Raw genomic sequence first — 25,088 nt, forward strand, 5'->3', positions numbered from 1 at the left:
TATTGATGCAAACTTACTAAAATAAAAAGATAAGATTTGGTTCTTTGATGTAGTATAAAGGATTTTATTTTAAATTCAACGTGTTGAACCATCTGTGGTTTATAATAATTATACATGTGCCTGGTCACAATGAGGAGATTTTAGGAAAGTTAATCAATTAGGCAGCATTATTAAATAAAATAGAAGGTGCTTTATTTAGCTGCACTATTTAATGTGTAAGAAATATAATGGGTCAAATTTTTTCAAGTGTTCACGTATAATGACAAACGGAAAAGACAATCTACCCAAATCTGTGATAGACTCTTTGATTGATCCCTGTTGGTTGGTTTTCCTCTCTTCTTAATGTAGTGATTGCTCTCTGTTAAACCTCTGTGCCACAAGCGCAGCATAAAATGCAGATAGATAACATTTACATCTAGCTGCTGAAAACAGAGGAGCATCTAGGAGCAAGAGAGATATGAAATAGTCATAACAGCAGTTTGTTGAGACCAAAACAGAGCTAAGAGGAAAGTGAATGACAGATTTGTTACCAGAAATGAACTTCAGAGGAATGGTAGTGTTGTGCTGTGTCTGTTGGATGTATAAACAGGCAGGCATATATAACCACATGTGGCATGCTAGCCATATCAACAGCAAAACGTCCCAGTGTGTAAAAAAGGTTTGTTCTACTTCTGCCCCCAACTGGCAAAAAGTACTGATCCACATTTCTTCAAGGTCCTCAAAAGTAATCATAGAGAAAGCTGTTCATCTGAACAGTTCCCAGGAGTCAGGGGCAAGAGTTGGTATAACCTGTACCATAAAGTCCCATACCACACAAGTGATGGACACTCACCTACCCAGCTTCCTATCTCTACACACAATGGGCAACATGCAAACAAAGAGACACTTAAATATGATGTATTCAACTAATGCAACTTGTCAGTCAGTTAGGTGCCCTGGTTTCTCTATGGCAAAAATTTTAACGTATTTTTTGAATGTCTACACAATATTCACATTGTGTATTAATAACTTTAAACTGAGAGTTATCCTAACATTAATTTATGTGGTAAAATGCAAATCCGTGACAATAACGCTTGGATGGAACATGTGCACTTTTATTCATTCCGTACCAGTGAAGCTTGCACTGCATGCAACAATTATCAAGGTCTAATATTTTCTTAGGAGTAAAACAAAATTGCTATTTATAAGAAATACCTCATTATATCATCAATCTGAAAAAAAAAAATCCATGGCAGTATTTTTGTTCAGAGAATCATCATTAAATTACCCAGCAAGAAAAAGAAGGGAAAGGTGAGATGAAATGCTGAGATCAAGGCACAGACAGGGTCCGCATGGAGAAAGAAGAGTGCACATTATGTGGTATAAAGGGATCCAAGTACAAAGTGAATGGAACTTGGGTACCTTTGATCCTTGTCATCCTTCGCTTTGTTTTAGGCATCAGCCTCCTACAACCTTTCATCGTGACCCTGTGAAGTACAAAACAGAGTGCTTGATTCGACCTGCTGCTTAGCACCACATATTCATGGCTAATGGCACTGTACCATACTGAGGAGAAAGGCTCTGCACGTGTGTGTGTGTGTGTGTGTGTGTGCGCACAAGGTCTGCACACTCTCCAAACTTCAACTGGACAGAGAGAGAAAGCAAAGGGAGCTGCAAGGTGTTAATCATTTGTGAGAATGCCTGCAATAGTTTTAGAACAAACTTTGTGAGCAGTTTCTGACTCCCATTGTAGAAAGAACACCACAGGTGTCTCTGACTGCTGGATGTAGTTCAACAAGAATTGTGATTCCTTTTGTAGGAAATTGCCACCTGTGTTTAAATTATTTGTTTACAATTCAGAAACACAGAGACACTGAATTGTGTCAATTTAAACACAAGCTGTTAAAATGGAATAGTACTAAAACCTTTGACCGCTTGTGTATGTATAAGTTGTGAACCCAACACTGACATCATTGTCACTTTAGATAGATATGGTTGTCACAAAAAAGAAAGATTATCACTTGAATGAGTGGCAGTCTCGTACTTATGGGAATTTCTGTTCATAGAGGATGGCCTGAAATAAAATATGAAATGAACACAAATATTAGATTGTTTCAGTGATTGAAAGAAAATACTCTTGAAACTCAAATGCAATTTGTGAATGGGACGTATTCAGTGCAGTATTCACCATATTTATTGGAGGAAAACTCTGATTTAATGGTAATTTCATGAACCATTGTGTGTGTGTGTGTGTGTGTGTGTGTGTGTTTGTGTGCCTTTTTGTGTGTGGGGGGGTCTTTTAATCCCGTTAATGTACAGCACCATCAGTGGTCCTAATTTAAATATTCACCAGGCCAGTAAAAATTAAATGTGAATCTTTCGATTTAGGAATTGGGTGAACCTTCTCTTGCAGCAGTGGCATTAATGAGTTGCCGCAGAGCAGTCCTGAGACATCCTGTTACACATTCTTAGGCTGTGAGGTGGGAGCTTCCCTCTGTGGTCAGTGCAGTGTCTCTACTGGTTTAAATTCTGGTTTCTGAGTGGACCACTGCTGAAGGTGGATATTCTTTGTCTGAAGTCATGTTGCATTAGTTATGCCTAATTAGTTACATCTACTGCACTTCAGCAAGAAAACACCTTCATTCTGCATTGTGTCATACGAGTTTTGTCCGCTTGGCGTCTCGATAGGGTGAGTAGCCACAGAACTAAATCATACTAAATATTTTGACAAAACATTTAAAAACTCATTCTAAACTCTTCGAGATGCCTCAATTAGCTTTTGTTAATGTAACAGAGGGTTTTAACAAAGTGTTTTGTCTACTTACAGTGTTCACGTTTGACTGATGTTTTCAATAAAGACAAGAACAATATAATGAGATGAGAGTTATTAGTTCAAGCTGCTTGTTTCATAGTTGTAACTAAGATAAATATCTGACCGAATATTAACACATCCTACGGAACTGCAGGTAATTTAAAAGCGTTCACTTACTTTCTCTTGCCATTGGAGGCTCAACACAGCTTGACCACAGAGAATGACAGCTGCATAAATCCCCTGAGTTCAAACTGCACCAGAAGCCATTGCTCCGTGAGTCTGCACCACAGATGTAACCATGGGTTAGGTTTTAATTCCTCTCCTCTAAATGTAGGAAGTGACGTTTCTTCTTTGGAAACGCTGCCGATATTCAGCTTGACATCCACAACAGGGGCGCATTTTTCGGCAGATGTTGCGCTCAATAATTCACACATTTATACAGACGCAGCACACAAAAAGGCTTCATAGAACTTTCTCCTTCGATACTTTAATTCCCCATATGTGCCATAATGACTGGTTGAGCTTGTTGGTTGGGTGCACATTAAAGCTTCTTTTCATGGCTGACATATAACTATTTCCTTTAAAGGGGCCATGTAAGTTGTTGTTATTGCTACATAGCCAATGTTAGTATTAACAGCTGTCATACCTTTACGGGCGGCTGTGGCTGAGGGGTAGAGCGGTCATCCTCCAACCTGAAGGTCGGTAGTTTGGTCCCCAGTCTTCCCCATCTGCATGCCGTAGTGTCCTTGGGCAAGATGCTGAACCCTGATTTGGCCCTCATAGAACAACAAAAGTGCTACTAATAGATGCACTGTATGAATGTGTGTGTGAATGGGTGAATGTAAAACTGTACTGTAAAGTGCTTTGAGTGGTCATCAAGACTAGAAAAGCCCAATATAAATATTAAGCGTAATCCCCAGTGATAACTCTTCTTTTGCTTCTATTACTGTCACTTTGTTTCTTCTACTTAAGTTAGTATAGTGAATAGCCAACCTCTAGTTTTTCAATGCGTTGATGCTTGAAGATCTTGGGGACGGACCATCACCACTAATCGCTCCAGGGTGGATAGTATATATATAGTATATATATAGATAGTGTATATATATATATACACATTCTACTTTGCAAACACACAAAACACCAGAAATGTTTCATTCACACAGGGAAATTGACAACCAAGACGCAGAAACTGCATGTCTGCAAAAGAGTGCCAGCTCAGGTTCCTGGACTGTCGGCAAAGAGATTTAATTGCTGAGGTGTAGAATCCTCCGATATTAAATTATTTCTTAAGGGTACTGGGCTGCTCAAACAAGAAATCAGAACAAGCACGATCCAGCAATTACTTTCATCGTGAGTATGTCAAAGGATCTATATGGACACTTGTAACCGTTAGAAATTGCAGTTCCTGTCACTAGCCTGTTCAACCCTGTGTTTCTTAAACTTCTGAAGGGATTTTTCAACTTCCACATTTCTTGAACTAGTATCGATTTAGAGCCTGGTGTTCACGCAATACTAAAATGACCACGTGAATTTCCAGTGGCCAGTTCCTCTGAAAACAGAACAGACAAAACCTCTCCCATCACAGGAGGAAGACTCTCGTGCTTAATCTACCTTTAATAAAATGTACAAATTTAGTCTTGCATGATGGATTTTCAATATAAGTTGAGAGTTTCAAAGTAAACCAGACATGGTCAAAATATGTATGTTTGCTTTATACACAATCATATGTTTCACTTTGGACCAAGTTAGAGACACCTTTGTTCATTAACAACCCAATTTCTCACAACCCAGTCTCAGACTGTTTGCCCTCCTCCCCTCTGGGAGGCGCTACAGGGTCCTCCGTTCCCGGACCAGCAGGTTCAGAAACAGCTTATTCATGCGGCTGTCACTCTGCTGAATCGCCGTGGTGCAGAGTTCAAATGTATTTTTCATATTAGGGTTAGGGTTAGATGAATGTCCGCCATGTTTTTTGTTTTCACGAAGAGAGAGAAGCGCATAGGTCACGTGTCCCCAGCCTCCTGACTCACAATGACATGGAAGAGGAGAAGCGAGATAGAGCGAGAACAACAAGAGGAGAGGAGTCATAAAGGAGAGAGGAAAATTTGACAAGCACCAAAAACAGACTACACCCTGCTGCCAGTGAGGACGTCCAGTCTGTCCATGCCTCTGATATTTCCCCCACGTCTCTGCACAATCTCAGGCCTCTTGTGCACAAGACCACTTTTTGAAAAACAATCATATTTTGACTGCCCTTTGTCCTGAAGACATTCTTATCAAGTCCATTGCTAGAAAACATCCTGAATTAATGGGTAAAGTGTAAATTTGACTGATATATCATTTTACCCCGCTCTCCCCTATACCTGTGTATCGATTTTTATGAAGATCGGTCAATGTGAACACATCCCAGGGTCTCGGGGGGCACCATTGAGACATTTTGCGACGCCCATTGAATATTCCTCCAGAATACGTACATTTTCACCACTTTCTAACTTTCTGCCAATTTTGGTAAGAATTTGAGCATGTTAAAGCCCTCAAAAAGCCAATTCATTTGCCTGAATAATAATAATAATAATAATAATAATAATAATAATCATTACAATTTCAATAGGGCCTCCCACTGTCAGTGGTCGGGCCCTAACAAGGGTATTAATAAGGTAGTAACAGTGTTTCTGAAGTTACACAGAAGTTGTCACTTATTACTTGAGTTGCAGGCTACACTGAGTAGAAAATTAGTCTTTGAACCTTTGATATTCTTAGTCTGCTACTTAATTTGACTCCCTGAAGGGAAAAGAAGACCAAAAAAAGAAAAACCACTACAAAGGCACACCGCAGCTTTGAAGTCAAAATGCAGTGCTTTGTTTTGTGACACTAAAAGTATGCTGAGGCGACACTAAGGTAGTTTTTGGGGTGTGCAGTCATGGTTACATGACTTTGTGTCAGCATGTGGGACTGTATGTGTATGTGTGTATTTGACAGCAGTACAAAACGTCCTGGCAGCTCTGGAGCCTTGAGAGCCTTTAGTGTTGTTTCCTGTCAAAACCTTGACAGGTCACTCCATTTCTTTTTCATCTCTTAGAACAGAATAGAACAAACTAGAATATAACAGAAGAAGCTGAGTGAAGAGTCGTGTTTGAAGTTTGTAATCACTGTGGTCCCTCTATGACAAAAGATTTCTGAATGAGATAAGAATTTGATTTGAAGTGACATCACAGGGATATAAATTATAAATATTGTGGTGTCATGTACCTGACAGTTGCTTCTTCCTCTGTTTTTCACCTCAGAACACCGGTTTCCTGTCTGAGGCCCAGTTCTCTGTGGAATCGCCAGAGACCCTGGACCCACTTTTCAAGTTCCATGAAACCATTGCGAAGGTAGGACCACCATACCTATTCCTACTTCTACCTGCACTATGACCGGTGTGCCTTCCAAATCATTCAACAATAAACGAGTATCTCACAGTTCAATGTGCAAAGAAAGCAAAGGCAAGGAAAGGGGAAACAGAGAAAACAGAGTCCAGACAGTGGCTCTTTATCAAGATGTTTCCATCTGTACATTAGCACAAAGTGATAAGTGAAATGGAGAACCGTCAATTCATAATAGAGCAAAACTGCCTCAATCTCGTAATTTGAAAAAATAGACTCGCAAAGTTCTTTTATATTGCGGTTAACTATCCTGAGCTATTAAAGGGATAGTTCAGCCATAAATGAAAATTCACTCATTATCTACTAACCCCACTGCTGATGGGGTGTGTGTGTGTATGTTTGTGTGTAGGGGGGTGAAGTGTTTGAGTCCACAAAACACTTCTGGAGTCTCGTGGGCAGGCACGTGCACAGATAGACCCCTAGTGGTGCTCTAGCACCTGCCCTTTTGCCCTGGGTGAGAAAAGTGCCCTTCTGCTGGAGCCCAATCTTTTCTTCATTCATCAATATTTAAGAATAAAAATGTCTCTCTCTGTCATCAATTCCCCCCAAATGTGTTTTAATATCTGATGGGCATTTATTTGAGTTCTTGTGAGAATGTCGCCCCGAAATGCTCCGCGGCGCTCAGAATCTTCAGTTGCGCCCTCCCTCCTCCTCCTCCTGTTGATCATGCAGCTGAGTGCCAAACGGCTGCAGCCTACTTCTTCTCTGACCCGCAGCATCAGACAAACAGGTAATGACGGTGTTTGTGCAATCCTCCGACGTTGTTTGGTGATAAATTAATCATTAACATTAGCGCCGCTGAATACATTACGTCGCCACTGGTCCGACGTTTCCTAAAAAATAAACAAACAAAAAACTCACGAAATCCGTGATTTCAAAGCCTTGTCCAGCTGTTTACTGACGTTTGTCATGTTTAATGAAGAGAGAGAGGGAGAGAGATACAGGCAGGCAGGCAGGCAGAGAATTTAATTGCAGTTTTACTGTTCTACAAATTAGACAAGTTCACTAGTTTTGTTTCATTTAACATTGTGATTATTGAAATGAAAGGTAGGTCTTAAGTTGAGCTACATGACAGTCTGGTGAGGTATATTGTGGTATATTATTAGTGTAATGCTGCTTATGCTTCAACTCTGTCAGTTGGCCTTGTTTTGTCTGTTTTTGCCTGTTATTCATTTATTTATTCAATTTAATAATTTGAGTTAGTTTGTTAGCAAAAATAAATAGACAAGTTGAAAATATCTGTGTTTTTTATTTATTTATTATTATTATTTTTTATTTCATAATTAATTTTGGCAATGGGTGCCCCTTTTTTTTTTTTTTTAGCACCTGCACTCCAAAATGTATGTGCACGTGCCTGCTCGTGGTTAGACTTTGTTAGAGCAGAATCCAATAGAATTAAAGTCAATAGTGAGTCCTTCTTCAGACGTAATAAAACAACAGGACATGCCTCCGCGCTGCTCCTGTGGTGTCAAACAAGTTTCCAGAAGCCTCGACATTTATATTCAACCCGAAACTGCCTCATTTGCACCATGTTTTCAGCCTGAATGTCCGCTGATATGTTCCGACGAGGTGCATTCAGAGACCATCGGAAATGCTAACGACCGCTAGCTTAGCCACTTCTTTTGGACGTTTAAGTTTAAAACACATTTGAAATGACCTCATGCCCACTCCTCAGCTAATAAATGGTCCTAATAGAGTTCTACAATGAGCAAAGAAGGAAAACAGCAACATTTATTTTACTCATTGTAAGACACCTTTATTCACCAGTGTTTGTTGTTACTACAGACCTGCATGAGAGAGTTGTCCTCTCTTTAGCTTGAAAGTCTTAAGCGTTTGACCGCTTTTTGTGTTGAGTTGTGGTGAAGCACTGGCAGTGTCCTATTGCGGCTGCTAGGCAACTGCAAAGCCAGCCACTGTCAGTCAATCAGCTGGTGTGGCAGACAAAATTACCGGGGTCATTAGGTAAGTAAAGCATTAGAAAAGGCTCCATCCATTGGAGCTGCAGTAATCGAAGCCTAATAGTGTTTGATTATATTGTGTGTAGATGAAACAGGCTGTGCAGGGACAGCCAGGACTGATGTTACTTTCAGTTCCTAACTCAACAGATCTGATGAAGAAAGCCATTTTGCTTGCGAAGGTCAAACAGGTTAGTGTTAGCTATCAAACATGATCATTGTACAATTCACACCAATTGCCAATTTGCTCAATTAAAATGAACATTTTACATTGAACATGGAAATTGTCTCTATCATCAAAGACACACCCTCCTTCCTTTCTTGCCTTTTTTCACAAGTAAAAAAATACGTTGGTGGCGCTTCCCCTTCAGCCTTGTGTAGGCAAGATGGTGCAGGTTGAGGGTGAAAAGTGTCCGACATCATGCGCTCAACTTTGAACGTTTTGAGTCCATCATTCAATTACATAAAGGGCTTTGCATGTGAGAGTGAATTGAGACACAGCACTGGCCTCCTGTTTTCTTCGTTTTGCAATTCAAGTTAGAACTTTTCTCTTCTACAATTACTGTGTTAAAGTCAGATAAAATATACACTGCTGACGTGGCTGTTAAAATAGCCCTCACAGTTAGGAGGGACACTCTCATTGCTTATAAATGCCACCAGTTCACCACAGTTGCTGCCACTGTAGAATAGCTGTCACAGTTTACAAATTACATAACGCACAGTGAAATTTTCATTATCTTTTATGGAGAGCCGGCTCTAAATGAAGACGCTTCATTTTGATGTGTCCTTACCTCACATGTGTGAAAGTACACTTAGTGTCCAAGTACTGCCTGGCAGGAAAACTGCACTGCCACATTTTCAAAGCTGTTAACGCAGACGGATCAACTTATTGAGTAGTTCCAACTCCTCAACGCCCTCGTCTCAAACAAAGGGCCTTGTATTACGTACAGCAGTACAGTGCAGAGAATAAGACAGAAGCAGTTTAATTGACGAGAGATCTTCTTTTTGTGCTTTAGGTGCTTACTATTTGGACATTCTGTATGGCATTTACGATAGTGCAGTACCGATTCTAAGCCTGCCTGTTTGGAATGGCTGTTGTCCAATCCTGTGCAAATGCTGCAGAGCAGCTTCAGAAGTATTCCTTGTAATTAGTGAGTCCTCCTCAAACAGTTCTACAATATACTGTCAACAAAAAGGACATTGTGCTTTTACTTGCCAGACAGGAAGAGATTTTGTGAATGTGTTGAAGATCAGCACCCGTAGCTGGTCTGTGACGTTCTGTCATTTTAGTTTGTTGATTTCAATCTCTTTGTGTTTTCTGTTTCCTGTTTTATTTTGTAGTCTTGTTTCCTTGTGTGTTTTCAGCTTCTCGTGTGTGTTCACATCCTGTCTCGGTTATTGTCTTCCCCAGTCATCATGTGTTGCACCTGTGGCTAATAACCCCTGCCTTCCCTGTGTCTCTATATAAACCTCTGTGTTCCCCTTTGTCGGTTTGTTACTCTTTGTCATCTAAGGTTTGTCGTCTCGCTGTCCTGTCCTGCTTTCTCCTCCTGATCTTCCGTTTTCCCCATGTGCCTTGCCGCTAAGCTTCTGCTCCTCTGTTTCACCAGAGTAGGCACCTATGTTTTATCTCATCGTGTTCTTGTCTCTTCAGTTGTCATCCTTTGGTGTTTATGTTTTGTTTTTGTCTAGTTTTAGACTCTCTTTATATTAAAATGATATTTTCTGTTAAACCTTTGCATCCTGGGTCCATCTGCTTCCACAAACTCTGACATGGTCAGTACATCTGTGCCTGGGTCAGTCCAATATGGTCATACCCCCGGTATGACCCAGTTGCCGACCACTGCTGTGGTTTATGTGAGGTTGTAGAAGAAGACATGTTCAACTCACATTACCGACTGAAGGCAAAGTGCCCTGCCCACACTAACTACTATATAAAGCTGATCAAAAATCTTGGGACTGAATAATCCCAACACAAATGCTGTTGAAATAATCTGGTTATACATTATAAAAGTAATTTTTTACAGTTTTTACTGGCTCTGTCAGTAATTTTCTGCTCCCCTCTGTGTCTCTGTCATTCACACTGTGCACTGCCAACCGAATTGAGCCAGACCGAGTGAGCCCCGCCATTACCTCCGGCTCTCTATACATTGTCTTGCTGTTGTTCGTGCCCAGTCTGAGTTTACACGTGCGTCCGATGACACCGTTTGTGTGTGTGTGTGTGTGTCAGTGTAAGAGAGAGAGGAGGGCGAGCAGCATCAGGATTAGCTGAATTAATGAATGAATACGTGCTCTCTGAAGAAAGATTTAACTCATTATGAAAAGTATCGATCATTATGTGTTGATCAGTGTTGACATTGAGGGGTCCTGTAAAAACAAATCAGAATTTAATCTGTAGCGGGTCAGAGACATCAGCTGAGTCGGTGTCTCTTTGTGTCTTTAGAGAGAGAAAGAGAGAACATGTTATAGGTACTGTCTTGGGTAGTTAAGATTGAATAAATGTACAATAAATGTATGAAAAGATTGTTTCATGGTACCACTTGTGGTCACAAACACCACAGGGTACCTTTAACATTAAAGGTTAAAGGCACGCATAAGGTTCAGACATGCACGCCACATTTCTCCTTCCTTTGCTTCAATATTTACGCAAAAGGTCCCAGATTACTTTGTCTTAGCTCTGTGTGAAGATCTAAAAAAAGAGCAAAACTGCTTTCAGCTGTGGTTGTTTGTGTGTGTGTGTGTGGGGGGGGGGGGGGGGTATTTGGGTTTGCGTGCGTGCACAGTGTAGGTTGTTTTTGTCCACTGTGCAGGCGACCTTCATGTCCATCCCATCCCTGCTGTACAATGATTGCTTGGATAAATGGCAGATTCTTGGCAGCTCATTTTTCTTTGATGTTCTTTCTTTCATGCAAAACCCCTTACCTAACATGGAGAAGCAGAGAAAAAGCTTGGCAATAACCTGAAAAACAAAGACTACAATAACTGACAAAACACATTACAGTGCTGCTTGCTTCAAACACTTGTCATCTTTGACATCCACTGAGTTGAGGGTCAGGGGCTTTCTGTCGTTCAGGACCACTTGTGATTTTTGCATTGATACCGCTGATATACAGTTCACTGCATTCTTCCCACAAGTAACAAAATATATCCATTTGTAACTGCATTCAACTGACACCTAGGTGAATGCTTGGGGGGTTCAGGTTACAAACACGATCTGAATAGAACTGCGTAAAGATTATGTATTGCTTAAAGTTGGAACTTGGTTAAGGTTAGAAAAAAATTGTGTTGTGTGGAAAGTATTACTACTTTTGGGCATTTTCTGAAATGACAAACATTTCGTACATTTGCCTGAGGAGGAGAGTTTCACTATTCCGATATAAGACTACATGTGTAAACCCACCTAATTGAAAACCAGCTCAGCTCTGTTTAGATGTGTAGTCTAAACTTATACTCATGTTTGTTTCTGTACATAGTGTGATCACTGTAACCAAATATATCAGTGGTTGGATTTGCCGTGAGAATAATATTTCAGCTCAATTCTGTTTCATTTGTATAGCACTAAATCAAAACATTAGAGATCCATACTTAAGGGAAATCTTATCGGGACAGTTCTCTTGTCTCTTTGACCCAGGTGTTACCATCAACATTTATGTCATGATTATGTCTTAATGGCTACTTTGTTATCAGATCACATAGATCTTTTGCCAAATTAAAATATGTATTGCGCAGCATCTATTGCCCTTGTGTCCGTCCTGGGAGAGCGATCCCTCACATGTTGCTCCCTCTGAGGTTTCTATGTTTTTTCAACCTTAAATATTAGTTTTAGTTATTTTTGGTAGTTTTTCCTTACTCTTGTGTCAAATTTCCTGTTGGCAGCTCCTGTTGGTAACGTAGCAATTGGTGTCCCAACACCTATGAACGAATTACCTTGATAATGACAAAATTAAAAAAATCTGATTATTAAACAAATTATCATGTTGTTAGATGTTCATTTTCTCATTATTTCCAAGTTGAATTATAAAGATTTGGAAATTAATGGTATCCTTGGAAAGTGTTAATCATGCAGAATGTGAAATAGATCAGTTTTGACTCCAGCTTATGAATTAGAGTGAAAAGACAGAGATTTTTGATGCAAATCGCAACAACAACTATCTTGTCACAGCTGCCATTTCTCCTCATTCATTATATTTGCCTCACACCTCTCCTTCCGCATTCACACCTCAACTCCCCCCTTTTCTTCGTATTTACTCAAATTGACCTCAGCAGGCCCAAATGTGTGTTTTTTCTTCATTTACATACGACCTCCAGCTTTTACATGGTTACAGCTTGATTCATGTTAATTTAATAAATCCTGTCATGCTTCATTCTTATTTACTTCTTCTCTGTAGCACTGGCCTATTTCCCGGTTACAATAGGTGTAAATGATACACAAAAGAAGCAGTTTCTCATCCTATTCTCACCATCCTGGCCCCTGTATGGTCTTTCTGTTACACTCTTAAATTGATGAGATGCTGTGTGATGGTGTGGCACTAGATCGTATGCTACAATCTGTGCAGCACCTTCTTTCCAGTGCCATGGACAGCGGCATCAGGTTGTGGTGCTTGTGATCACAGCACAGTTGTGTCCGTTTATTCTGACTGATTGAATCTCTGCTCAGGCGGACATTTGTTGCCGCTGTGCTGTGAAAACCATGTGGTTAACCGAACTAAATGTGCATTTAGGAATGAGAAGTTGTCCTGAATAGGTAACCAAACAAAATGTCGTGACGAAGGGCAGATGGTAGGTGGCAGAGATGATGTTGTGCACGCGAAGGGTTCAGTGTGAAAGATTTAGTTGAAAGAGATCTATTTCCAGAAACTGAATACAAAATAATCCCAGTGATGTTTTCAAGAGTGTGTAATTATCTAAATTGTACACATTGTGGCTTTCTTTACCCTTTATATTTAAATAAATAAATAAATTTACATCTGGAGCAGGTCCTCTGTGGGACTGTGGGACATCTCCTGTGGTTTCTGTGTGTGTTAGGTATTTACTCGACATATCAGATAATAATTTATCAGGATGGGAAAAACATTATATATTATGTTGCTCCCTTCACTTATACTTTATATACATTCATATACACACAAAAATAGACGGTAGCCGCGGTTGTCTTTCAAACAACCCACACTAGCCAAGCTATACATTTTATCCATAACAAACACAACATACCATGTCAAATCAAAAGATATCTCAAGTTAATTTGTCCCTTTAATGGCATCATGGTGCTATGAGTTACCTCTGTGCAGCAGAACAAAGACCTTGATTATTCCCGTACTGAAATTGGTGCACTGCACCAGCAAATTGCAAGTAATGACCGGACACAACAAAGTAAGAAATGTGCTCTGTTTCAGTGACGAAGGGCACAGTGTGTTCCAGACGAAAAACCACACGGCATCAGAAAGTTCAATCTAATTGAACTTGAGTCTCAGAATTGAGAGCCCATAAAAAGGTTTAATTTATTATACCAACGGAATGGTGGTGAATGAGAAAAGCTTTTCTGCAGTTTACCAACAGATAGATCTCTAATGAAAAAGTGTGAATTTCCATTTTGACTGTTTTGTTTATTGCTGTTTTGAGGTATATTTTTGGACTTGTCCGATATCTGATCGTAACTCCTGCTTAGTTCAGGACTCTGTACTAACAAGCCACTTTCAAGTCTGATTAACTCTGAAAGACAAAAAGCCACAGTAGGCAAATGATATAAATATAATACCATACCGAAAAACCATAATCACCAGTTTTTATATCGGAACTGTATCATCCAAAAAAATATTTCAAGGTAAAAAATAGGGCAGTATATTATTCTCTCTCTCTCCAGAATCTTGGTTTGACTTATTTTTCAGTTCATTTGGTGCTGCAGCAAAATGCTGTGGTGCTGTCCCGTCTTACAGTGAGGGGAAAACTTGAGTCGCTGATATCACTGCTCGCATTGGACATTAACTGTCACATGCGTTTGTTATCCCTGGTCTGAATTACAATATAGAGTAATCAGGAATATGATTTTAAAATCAATTTAGCAATGATGATGGAATTAAACTGAATTTGTCGGTTTTATTTACATGTATCACCTTCTGCTCCTATTGTGCTGCACAATGTGTTCTTCTTCTCTGTCTCTCTGTTTCTCTTTCTCTCTCTAACACTCACACATATATACACATACACACCCACCCACCCCTACCTCTCCATGGAATGGTCAATGTGCATTGTTAGTGTTGTAGCTCAGGGACTGTGCTTATGCTCTCCGTCCCTGTACTCATTTGTCAAGTGCAGTTTTGGACGCAGCTCGGTTGGGAGGGTTCAGGGAGGCAGGTGGCAACAGCAGGCATCTCTCCCCCCTCGCTCTCTCTCTTGTTCTCGCTCTCCTCTTGTCTCCATTGCTCCCTCGGCCTCTCTCAATGTCTCTCAGTGGGCATCGTACTCTGTGTAGCTAATTTTTTAAGCAAGACGCTGTGTGCAAGTTGGCTTCCCCCGACACCAGCAAGACGAGGCTCGCAATGATTAGGCGAAAGACCAACAGCCCTGGCACGCTCCTTTACTGGTCCCTGCTGCACACCGCTGGGCATACACAATGGAACTGGGGAGGTTTGAGAGTGCCTGTGTGTTGAATATAAAATATATCTAGAGTAATTAAATTACCTGCGAGGGAAAGAACACAACATTTCCTAAATGATTAGAATATACATTAGCCAGATGCAAAATCTGTAATATTCCAAATTCATCCCTTTATGTTCCTACCTGAGAACTCAAGTAAAATAAAGCATTGCTATCTGTTTAATAAAACCATTCATATAATGATTGATTATAATGGTTTTGCGTCAAGACCCTCTAATGTTAGTCCCTTGCTGTGATCAGTAACAAGTCTCCTAAAGCCTGAAACATGCTTCTGCGTCTGCGTCTTTTCACGCCGCTGTGGCGCAAGACTCGTTGTCATTCATGCTTCCCCAACCGTTGTGCGTCTTACAAAGCAATTCCGCGCCAGAACACTAGGCGGAGTAATGCTTTTTGTTGAAGACGACCTGAGAGACGCCTTCTTTCTTCTTCATCGATTGTTTATTTACATAGCTACTGCGGCTCCTTGTAGCCTTTTTCAGGCGGACAAATACGCCAGTCAGTGACGGGTTATACAAGTGGACATACTTTCGGATCTCTTCTGCCAAACGCTCTTCTATTTGGTCCATATTCATTCTTCTAAATCTCCCGTTGTTTCTGCCTGTATTATGGGGCATGAAACCGGAAATGCAGCTCCAGAAGGGATGTAGAGCAGACCAATCACAGCCTTGCGGGCTGAGTTTGTAAAATTAGTAAATTTTAGAAAAGGGGGTCGACACCCGTCAGCACGTAAGGAGGGATACATAAGCACGTAAGGGACCCGGAAGGGCTCTTGCGCTTACGGGCCCGTGAAAACGCAGAAGCATGTTTCAGGCTTAACCCTAACAAAACAGTCAATGTTTGTCAATGACCTTGATTTGGAGAACTTCTCATAATAATCATAACTACATTTATAAATAACAAATAACAGTCATAGACTGTATTGACAAGCTATGTTGTCCATCCAGTAAAAATAGACAAAAAACTGAGAACGCTGGTTCAGGCATTTATAATGTTGCACTCAACATTGCCTCAAGTTCAATAAAAAAAAGGGAACTTCAGATTTGCTTCTTCCAACTCAACATGCCTGGCCGCTCACTGCATGAAATCGATGCACTTCTTGTATTATTTTGTGAAAAAGATTGGTATTCAATTATTCCTCAATTTCAACTTGATTGATTTCATTATTCAGACAAGAGGTGGAGCAACCAGGTGCAGCAGACAGAGGTAGGAAGCAGCTTATATTTAAAAGGGGCTTCACAGGGGTTGTCAAACTGGGTTTTATGCAGTTTCTTCTTGATGATGATGATGATGAGTATTGAGTGGAAGTGGCAGATCCAGTCAGCGATACCTGCTGGATGACAGAGAACAGAGAGAAAGCTTATTTACAAGCAATTTACAAGTATCATTGAAATTGATTTCATGTCCTTGGCTTTGAGGAAAGCACAAATGGAAGGATAAGGAGATTAAAAAAAAAGAAAAGAAAATAGACAAGGAGAGAGGACGGCCGGATGGGAACAGAGCAAACAGAGCCAAAAAAGTGACAAAGGGAAACAGGGAGAATGACAAAGTAGCAGATAAGCATGCAAGCAGAGATGAAGGTGATGTAGACTAAATGTTCCAGATGCCTCCCAGTGAGAAACAGATTGGTGCAAACAGGAGAGAAGTTTCAAAGAAATGGAGGGATAGATAATCTAAACAAACGAAAGAGAAAGGTGGGAAAGGTGAATTACGCCTATAATGAAGCAAATAATCTGCTCATAGCCAGACACATGCAAAAATAGCAGTAGAGGAAGAAAAGAATAGAAGAGACGCGACAGGAAATGACAAAGAAACAAAGAGAGCAGGAAGAAGAAGCTGACACTAATGAGAGACCCCTTGTTCTGGGGAAAGAATCAGATGCATGATGGTTAAGTGGGTGGATATGAGGAGTATTTAGCACATTTCTTCTTTGGTCTCTGCTCATCTGCCTTTTTTAATGAGTTCTGGGAAACCTTCACTTAACCTCTGTTTCTCATTTATCTCCAAGAACAAAAATACCATCAGATGTAATCATGAGGGGAAGTTCAGAATTCCTGGGTAGAAAGTTAATTTGAGGGTGACGTTCTACTTAAGGTTTAAACCAGGAGCCAAAAATCTCGAGCAATTACACTTTCAATCAGTGTGCAGCAGAGCGTTGTTTCTTACAATGGTAATAACATTGGTGTAATCTTATTTTGATTTTTTTAATAGCTATTTAATACCAGTCAGCTCTCTTTGGTAAATGTAGGGTCAAAAGATCTACTTTTGATAGGATATTTACAGGGAAAAGTATGAGGTTATATTATGTACGTATTTCTGTCATCTGCATAAAAAAAGATTATATAAAATACAAGTAATAGGGGAGAGTGGGGTAATGTGAGACATCGGGTAATGTGAGACACCCCCCGTATCTAGGCAACGGTACATTTGTGGTGAAGGAGAAGTTGGTGCTGGTGCTTTGGAAAGTATGTTTTTTCACACAAAAATTTGTTTTTTGCATGTAAAAGTAAATTTTCTTGCTTTGAACTTAATCAACTGTTGTGTCAAAACAAATTGATTCAGGTAGAAAAACTTATATCATACATGTTGATGAACTTCCAACATATAAAACCATGTGATTGATGCTAGCTGAAGATTAGCCTGAATTGCTAAGAGATGTTTTTTTTTTCTAAAATGGTGGCTTTGGGGTAAAGTGAGACAAAAAGCACAAGTTAAGTTTAGTCTTAAACATATTGTAGTGTAATATTACATTACATATGCTTTATTTTTTAATGTCATAAACATTGTAGAAAAGCCATCATGCCAAAAAACTACGCCAGGAAGACAACCTGGGGCCAAACACCCCTCGCAGAGACGGAGAGTGTAGCCGCTGAGGTCATGCAAGGAAAGAAGTCCTTAAGAAAAGCTGGAAGGGATAGAAATATTGATAAGACAACCCTCAAAAGATTCATAAAGAAAAAAGAGAAAGGGAAAGTAAAATCAGTAGCCTGGGGTGCAGTAGCTGAGGCAAGAGAATATTCACAGATGAGATGGAGGAGGAGCCAAACACTTGAAACAACTAGCTGACCAGTTCCATGGCCTTGCTCCAGTTAGGTGCCGTGAACTGGCATTTGAATACGCAGAGAAAAACAATATCCCTGTCCCTGCCAACTGGACAGAGAAACAATGTGCAGGTAAGCTAGGGTGTGCAAGAGATCACATGAATCATAATAATCATAAGTGTTCTTAATTGACCAATCCCCATGGTTCTGTTACTAGTCCGATATTAGTGGTTGTCAATCTAGCTGTCGGGATTTTAACTATTACAACATGTGTTGTTATGGTAGTTTTAAAGCGGAAAAAGTAAGTGGATCCCTTTACCCCCTTGATTTCTGTGGTCTGGCTCACTTGACCCCTTAGCTGGGGTAAAGTGAGACATGAGACAATTTTTCAAAAAAGAATCATATTTTCACTGCCCTTTGTCCTGAAGACATTCTGATCATTTCTATTGCTAGGAAACATCCTGAATTAATGGGAAATGTGTACATTTTACTGATATATAATTTTAGCTCGCCTAGAGGGGAACAAATTTTAAAAATGTCTCACATTACTCCGCTCTCCCCTACGTGTAAAACTAAATTTGACCCTTGAAAAAACCCTTTACAGATCATTCAAGTGGCAGATTTTACTCTGATATTTTACAAATTTTGTAACCACAGCTTAGTGTAATTCATCATTTTACTATCACATTACTGTTTGCATGGCCTTGGTAATGGTTATACTGGCTGCAGCTTTTCTTTATTAAACTCTTATAGTGACCTGCAGTAATTGAGCGGTGGCAAGTAAAGACCGGCTGCATGACTCAGTACACAGAAACCTAAAGCTGCTCCACTGCTGCTGCTGCACAAAGAGCTTTCTGCAAAGTTAACTGAAGCTCCACACAAAACCCAAAACTGGACAGTTCATGGTCATGAAAGTGCTGTTGTCGTTATATACAGTGCCTTGCATAAGTATTCACCCCCTTTGGACTTTTCTACATTTTGTCATGGTATAACCACAGATTAAAATTTATTTCATCGTGAGTTTATGTAATGGACCAACACAAAATAGTGCATCATTTGGAAGTGGGGGGAAATATTACATGGATTTCACAATTATTTACAAATAAAAATCTGAAAAGTGTTGAGTGCATATGTATTCACCCCCTTTACTGTGAAACCCCTAACAAAGATCTGGTGCGACCAATTGCATTCACAAGTCACATTTGCAAGTCACATAATTAGTAAATAGGGTCCACCTGTCTGCAATTTAATCTCAGTATAAATACACCTGTTCTGTGACGGACTCAGAGTTTGTTGGAGATCATTACTGAACAAACAGCATCATGAAGACCAAGGAGCTCACCAAACAGGTAAGGGATAAAGTTGTGGAGAAATATGAAGCAGGGTTAGGTTATAAAAAAATATCCAGAGCTTTGAACATCTCTCTGAGCACCATAAAATCCATCATAAGAAAATGGAAAGAATATGGCACAACCGCAAACCTACCAAGAGGAGGCCGTCCACCCAAACTGAAGAGTCGGACAAGGAGAAAATTAATCAGAGAAGCAACCAGGAGGCCCATGGTTACTCTGGAGGAGTTGCAGAGATCCACAGCTGAGGTGGGAGAATCTGTCCACAGGACAACTATTAGTCGTCTACTCCACAAATCTGGCCTTTATGGAAGAGTGGCAAGAAGAAAGCCATTGTTGGAAGGGATCCATACAAAATCCCGTTTGGAGTTTGCCAGAAGCCATGTGGGATACACAGCAAACATGTGGAAGAAGGTGCTCTGGTCAGATGAGACCTAAATTGAACTTTTTGGCCTCAATGCAAAACGCTATGTGTGGCGAAAACCCAACACTGCCCATCACCCCGAGCACACCATCCCAACAGTGAAACATGGTGGTGGTAGCATCATGCTGTTGGGATGCTTCTCTTCAGCAGGTACAGGGAAACTGGTCAGAATAGAGGGAAAGATGGATGGAGCCAAATACAGGGAAATCCTTGAAGAAAATCTGATGCAGTCTGCAAAAGACTTGAGACTGGGGCGGAGGTTCATCTTCCAGCAGGACAATGACCCTAAACATACAGCCAGAGCTACAAAGGAATGGTTTGGATTAAAGAATGTTAATGTCTTAAAATGGCCCAGTCAAAGCCCAGACCTCAATCCAATAGAGAATCTATGGCAAGACTTGAAGATTGCGGTTCACAGACGGTCTCCATCCAATCTGACTGAGCTTCATCTTTTTTGCCAAGAAGAATGGACAAACCTTTCCATCTCTAGATGTGCAAAGCTGGTAGAGACATACCCCAAAAGACTTGCAGCTGTAATTGCAGCGAAAGGGGGTTCTACCAAGTATTGACACAGGGGGGTGAATACTTATGCACCCAACAGATGTCAACTTTTTTGTTCTCATTATTGTTTGTGTCACAATAAAATTTATTTTGCACCTCCAAAGTACTATGCATGTTTTGTTGATCAAACGGGAAAAAGTTTATTTAAGTATATTTGAATTCCAGTTAGTAACAGTACATAATGGGAAAAAGTCCAAGGGGGGTGAATACTTATGCAAGGCACTGTACATCGTCACTTACCAGCTGCTGCTGCCTCACGGCCCTAATCTCCCGTTTATTCAATCTTTATTAATATTAAATGTATCACGTGTCGTAGTCTCACCAAATTCAACACTGCAATTCCTTTGATCCTTCACACACATAAAGTGTGAAGCTGATGAGATGAAAAAATCTGAAGATAACAGTTCCGCATACAGAGATTTTTGATGAGGAGAAAACCACCAATCCCCAGTAAAAGGAACCCAATCAACTGAAGCCCAGTGTTGCTTTTGTGTTGTGTTTTGTAAAGAGCATCATCTATAATGGTAATCTCACTATTGTACAGCCGTATTACTTTATTCCCAGGACCAGAATGTAGTCACCCTTTAAAAGTATTTGTAATATTATTACCATGCTCTAAAAACTACATTCATCTTTCCTTTTTTTTTTATTTGTATTATGTCACTGCCTTCCAACCATGCCCACTGCCTTGTCAATAAATGCTCAAGAAGAGGGGAACATTAGAGCGGAGACTTAAAGTAGAGATTATACTAAAGCGAAAAGGAGGCGGGAAAACAGAGGCTTTTCCATCCAGTAAGATCAAAGCCTCGGCTAGTGTGTTGATAAATTGAATTTATCTCTGTGCTGTTGCTTGTAACGCCTAAGGAGCTTTTTCAGAGATAAGAGGTTTTTCCTCATGAGACACTGTGGCCCCGCAGACTTCTCTGAAGGGTCAATAGTTAACAAATAATATAGACAGTTACCATCTACAAAAACATTTCAAACATAAACCCAGCAGCACTCTTAACTTGTACTACTTCTGTGTTAAGAGTTTTTTGATTTTTGAGGTGTTGCACGTCAACTAAGGGGGAACAACTCACTGATACAGACCTCACAATCCATCTTCCCACCACCGAGTCCCTGCCCCCCCAGCTTCACCTCTCTGTCTCCTCTTCTTTAAAAACTCTCTAATCGTAGGTCTCCTTGCTATTTCCCTTGCCTTTGTGTCTACCTTTACAAATACTACAATGCTTATTTTAGGTTACACCACAATTATGTACTTATACTGTACATTTTGCAATGTATTGGTACATGCATATGCAGTACATGATACAAGCTTGTAAAATAGCTGAGGGATGCATACTTGCCATAAACCCTAATCACAGCTGTTGTGACTTCCACTTCAAGCGAAAAGCCCTTGTACTAAGTGTTTGTAGAGTGGAAAGGTACAGGGCATGTAATAAGACCTGTTCACTCCCTCAGGACAAGATCCTTTGGGCCTTATTTGAGTTCAGGTCAGTTAAGATTTAATTCATTTAATTATTTTCCACTGTTTAACTTTCAAATCTGAACTCTGACCCTTGCAAATAGACTCAGACCAGACTGGCTAGTAGGTTTTTCAAAGACTTATCGGAAATAATGATAATTTACAATGAAATATTGCTTTATTAGTTCCACTAAGGGAAATTTGCCAGGATGTAGTTTAAAAACAGGGGCAGCAATACTGGTGCAGTGGCTGTCTAACCCTAACCCCAATCAAAATATCTGCTTTTGATTGGGATATTTACAGGGAAAAGTAAGAGGTTATATGAATTTTGTCATCTGAATAAAAAACATATAATATAAATACAAGCAATACAAGCACACTAAATTTGACCCTTGCTAAAAAACCGTTATATGAATCCTAAAGAAGATGACCGTGCATTATCATCTGTTCATCATCACATTTAGTGCATAAAACCTCTGCTCAATAACACATGCTAGACTATTGAAAAGGGTTTACTGCAGTCACCTTATGTTGAAATGAGGATTTGATCATTTTCCACCTTTTATCCATTTTCTTTAATTGTTCCATCAAAATGCTTGATCCAATATCCTGGTGCCTGTAAATACATTTATTTTATCTATCGAGGGCACTAGAGATAGTGTCACATGCAAGTCAAGTCAGGCATACAGCTGTGAATAGTGCTGAATATCTCAGCTGCTACAAATCCCAGGGGAGTGTGTGCCACAACCCTCACTGTGTAAATTAATTGAACTTTGTCACAGTACCAGAGCTCTAAAACAGTTTGACACTCTCTGGGGACTAAGTGTCAGTATGTTACACTATACCCATGTTTATATTAAACTACACAAACACTGACACACAGGAGGTGCAGATGTGTGAAGTCCAGACTGAGGATCAGCTTCTTCCCAACAGGCATCAGACTGTTAAATAGGTCAAATACTCACTGGCCCTGACACCACCCTGGACCACCTCAACACACACATCTTTCACTCTTCAAAGACAGTCCCAATCACTTGTGTTGTGTACCAAATATCCATGCCCTTTGGAAGTGGACACTAGCTGTTAAAAGTCTGCAGTTTTGTCCAAGAGTAGTATAAGTCACACAGGACGTTACTATATATATATATATATTTTAATGCTTTATTTGAAGTATTACAATTAGGAATTGAACAGGAAATGAAAAGTAAGACGCGAGATACAAATAATCAATATTATTTAAACAAATTAGAGTGCATACCTCCGCAGAGGTATTCCTATCATGATTATGACTTGTGACTGTCCAAAGTGTTTTCAGTTTTGATTATGACCTCCTTGTGTTTTTTGTCTAACCCTGTGTTTATGTTTGTATTCGACCCGTACATGTGTTTCAAGGTGTCCCACTCTGTTTCTTTCTGTGTTAAGATTTGTTTTCTCCCTGTGTTCTGTTTCCTGTTTTATTTGAGTTTCTGCTCCTTGTGTTTTCCACCTTGACGTCTTTGTCCTGTTTCCCGCCCTTGTGATTATCTGCACCAGTCCTCATGTTTTTTTTCAATTTTTTGTCCTTTCTGTCTCTGCATCTTGGGTCTACCTGCTCCTAACAACACCCTGACAATTCCCTTGTGAAACCACATAATAATTCACCAGATCTTTAATTGTACCTGCACCACATTGGACTGAGGAAATGTAAACAAAAATACACCCTATTTTAATGTTAAAGGAAGTGAACATTTCCTGGATCAGCTTTCTGATCCTGATACACACCAACATTTTGTACTTCTTTGCTGAGCCATCCCACATCCTACCGCCAAGTTTTGCGGTCATCCATCTGGCAATTATTGTGAAATCCTGCTAACAAATAAACACCAGGGAAAGATAACCGGCCAAAAAATCTGTCTTAACTTTGGTCCCTAGTGACTGATTTCAGGAGAAATTTTAGTTACCTCTCATTGTGCTGAGCATTTGATCTTTGGTTGACCTATTCATATTCAAAAGAGCGGGGAATCCGCTTACCAGAAGTCTGGCGGTTCGATCCCAGTCTTCCCCTTTCCACATGCCCGAAAATTGCCCATAGTGCTTGGCCGTTCTCAAAAATTTAATGGCAGAAAACTCTACTATAAAGCGCTTTGAGTGGTCAGAAAGACTAAAAGCTCTATATAAATACAGACCATTCATCATATTTGTAAGGAGAGACAGATGGGAGGTAGAGTGACGATACCTTCGCAGGTCATGCAGCCAGTCATGTAATCAGTCAGACAATCGACGGTGCCAGTCAGCCAACCGGCCACATGTTCTTTCCTAGCCGCCTGGTTTACAACAGCCTACCATAAACCACGAGTGTCTGACAGCTACAGTCACCTCTGTCTGACATGCTCTGGAGTTGCTGTGACGTTTCTGCAGCAGGAGTCAGCATCATCACGGTGATGACAAGCTCCTTTATCACCTGTTAACAGGAGGTGGAGTGGGCTTGCATGCTTGCGCACGTGTTTACACTCTTGAGGAAGCGCTGAAGCAATTACAGGCTCTATGTGCGTTGGGTGAGAAGCATGCCTGGGAGTCTGTGGATGGTGTGTGTGCAACAGAGACAGGCATGAGTATGTATGAGAGCTGACAGAGGCATCCAGGTTGACAGCCTTTGTAATGGAGGAGAAGGTAATTTGTTGGACGGATCCTCCTCTGTGGCCGCCTGCATGTCTCCCCTCTGTTCATCCTTCCCTCCATCGGTCTCCTTCCTCCCCGTCTCCTGTAAATCTCTCTCAACCACTCTTTCTTTCCCACTTACCCTCCATCTCTCGCCATCCTACCTGTCTAATGCTCCTCCTCCTCCTCCTCCGTCCCTCCCCTTCTCCCTCTTGCCCAGCTCGGGCCCTCATCCATCAGGCCTAATGATTAAGCTGCTGCCCTGCTCATCTGAGGCCCTGCTTCATATTTCCCACAGTGGGAAACTGGTTTGAACAGAGCAACAGAACAGCATATTTCAGCAGTCAGCACCACATGCTTATCTTTTACACAAGAGGAGTTTTGAACATTTAAGGTATTTGTTATTTTTCTGTATAAAATTAACAACTTATGTCTTAGTTTGGATATATATTTTAGAATTTTAAGCATAACATTAAACACTTGCAATGACCGTCATGACTGCTAAATTGCAACTGTTGCAACATGTATTCAAACAAATGTTGAATCGATTAAATAAAAGTATTCTTCAGAAAAATGACATATGGTAAAGAAACCTTGAACAGGACCGGGCTGTGGGTGGGTGGCCATCTGCTTGAGACAGAATGTGGGGCAGGCGCGCTGGTTATAATAATAAAAACAATAAGAATAATAATAATTGGAGCAGCAGGTGTAGATCAGGTATGTCCATGATTGTTCACGGTGTCGCTGATTCTTCACAGTGTCGCTGGTATCTAGCGTAATTATATTATAAAA

General features: G+C 40.4%; 1 protein-coding gene across 2 annotated transcripts in view; it reads left to right on the forward strand.

The window, feature by feature from the left end:
* The window catches only part of LOC128448298 (inactive N-acetylated-alpha-linked acidic dipeptidase-like protein 2), a 447,438-nt gene that overhangs the window by 351,611 nt on the left and 70,739 nt on the right, over positions 1–25,088 (forward strand). For both annotated transcript variants that reach the window (XM_053430883.1, XM_053430884.1), the window contains one exon: positions 6,073–6,162. In XM_053430883.1, the coding sequence (XP_053286858.1) occupies positions 6,073–6,162 (90 nt within the window). The remainder of the gene's footprint in view (positions 1–6,072; positions 6,163–25,088) is intronic.

This window comes from Pleuronectes platessa, chromosome 9, assembly GCF_947347685.1.
Source record: "Pleuronectes platessa chromosome 9, fPlePla1.1, whole genome shotgun sequence".
In the NCBI taxonomy this organism is placed as follows: Eukaryota; Metazoa; Chordata; class Actinopteri; order Pleuronectiformes; family Pleuronectidae; genus Pleuronectes; species Pleuronectes platessa.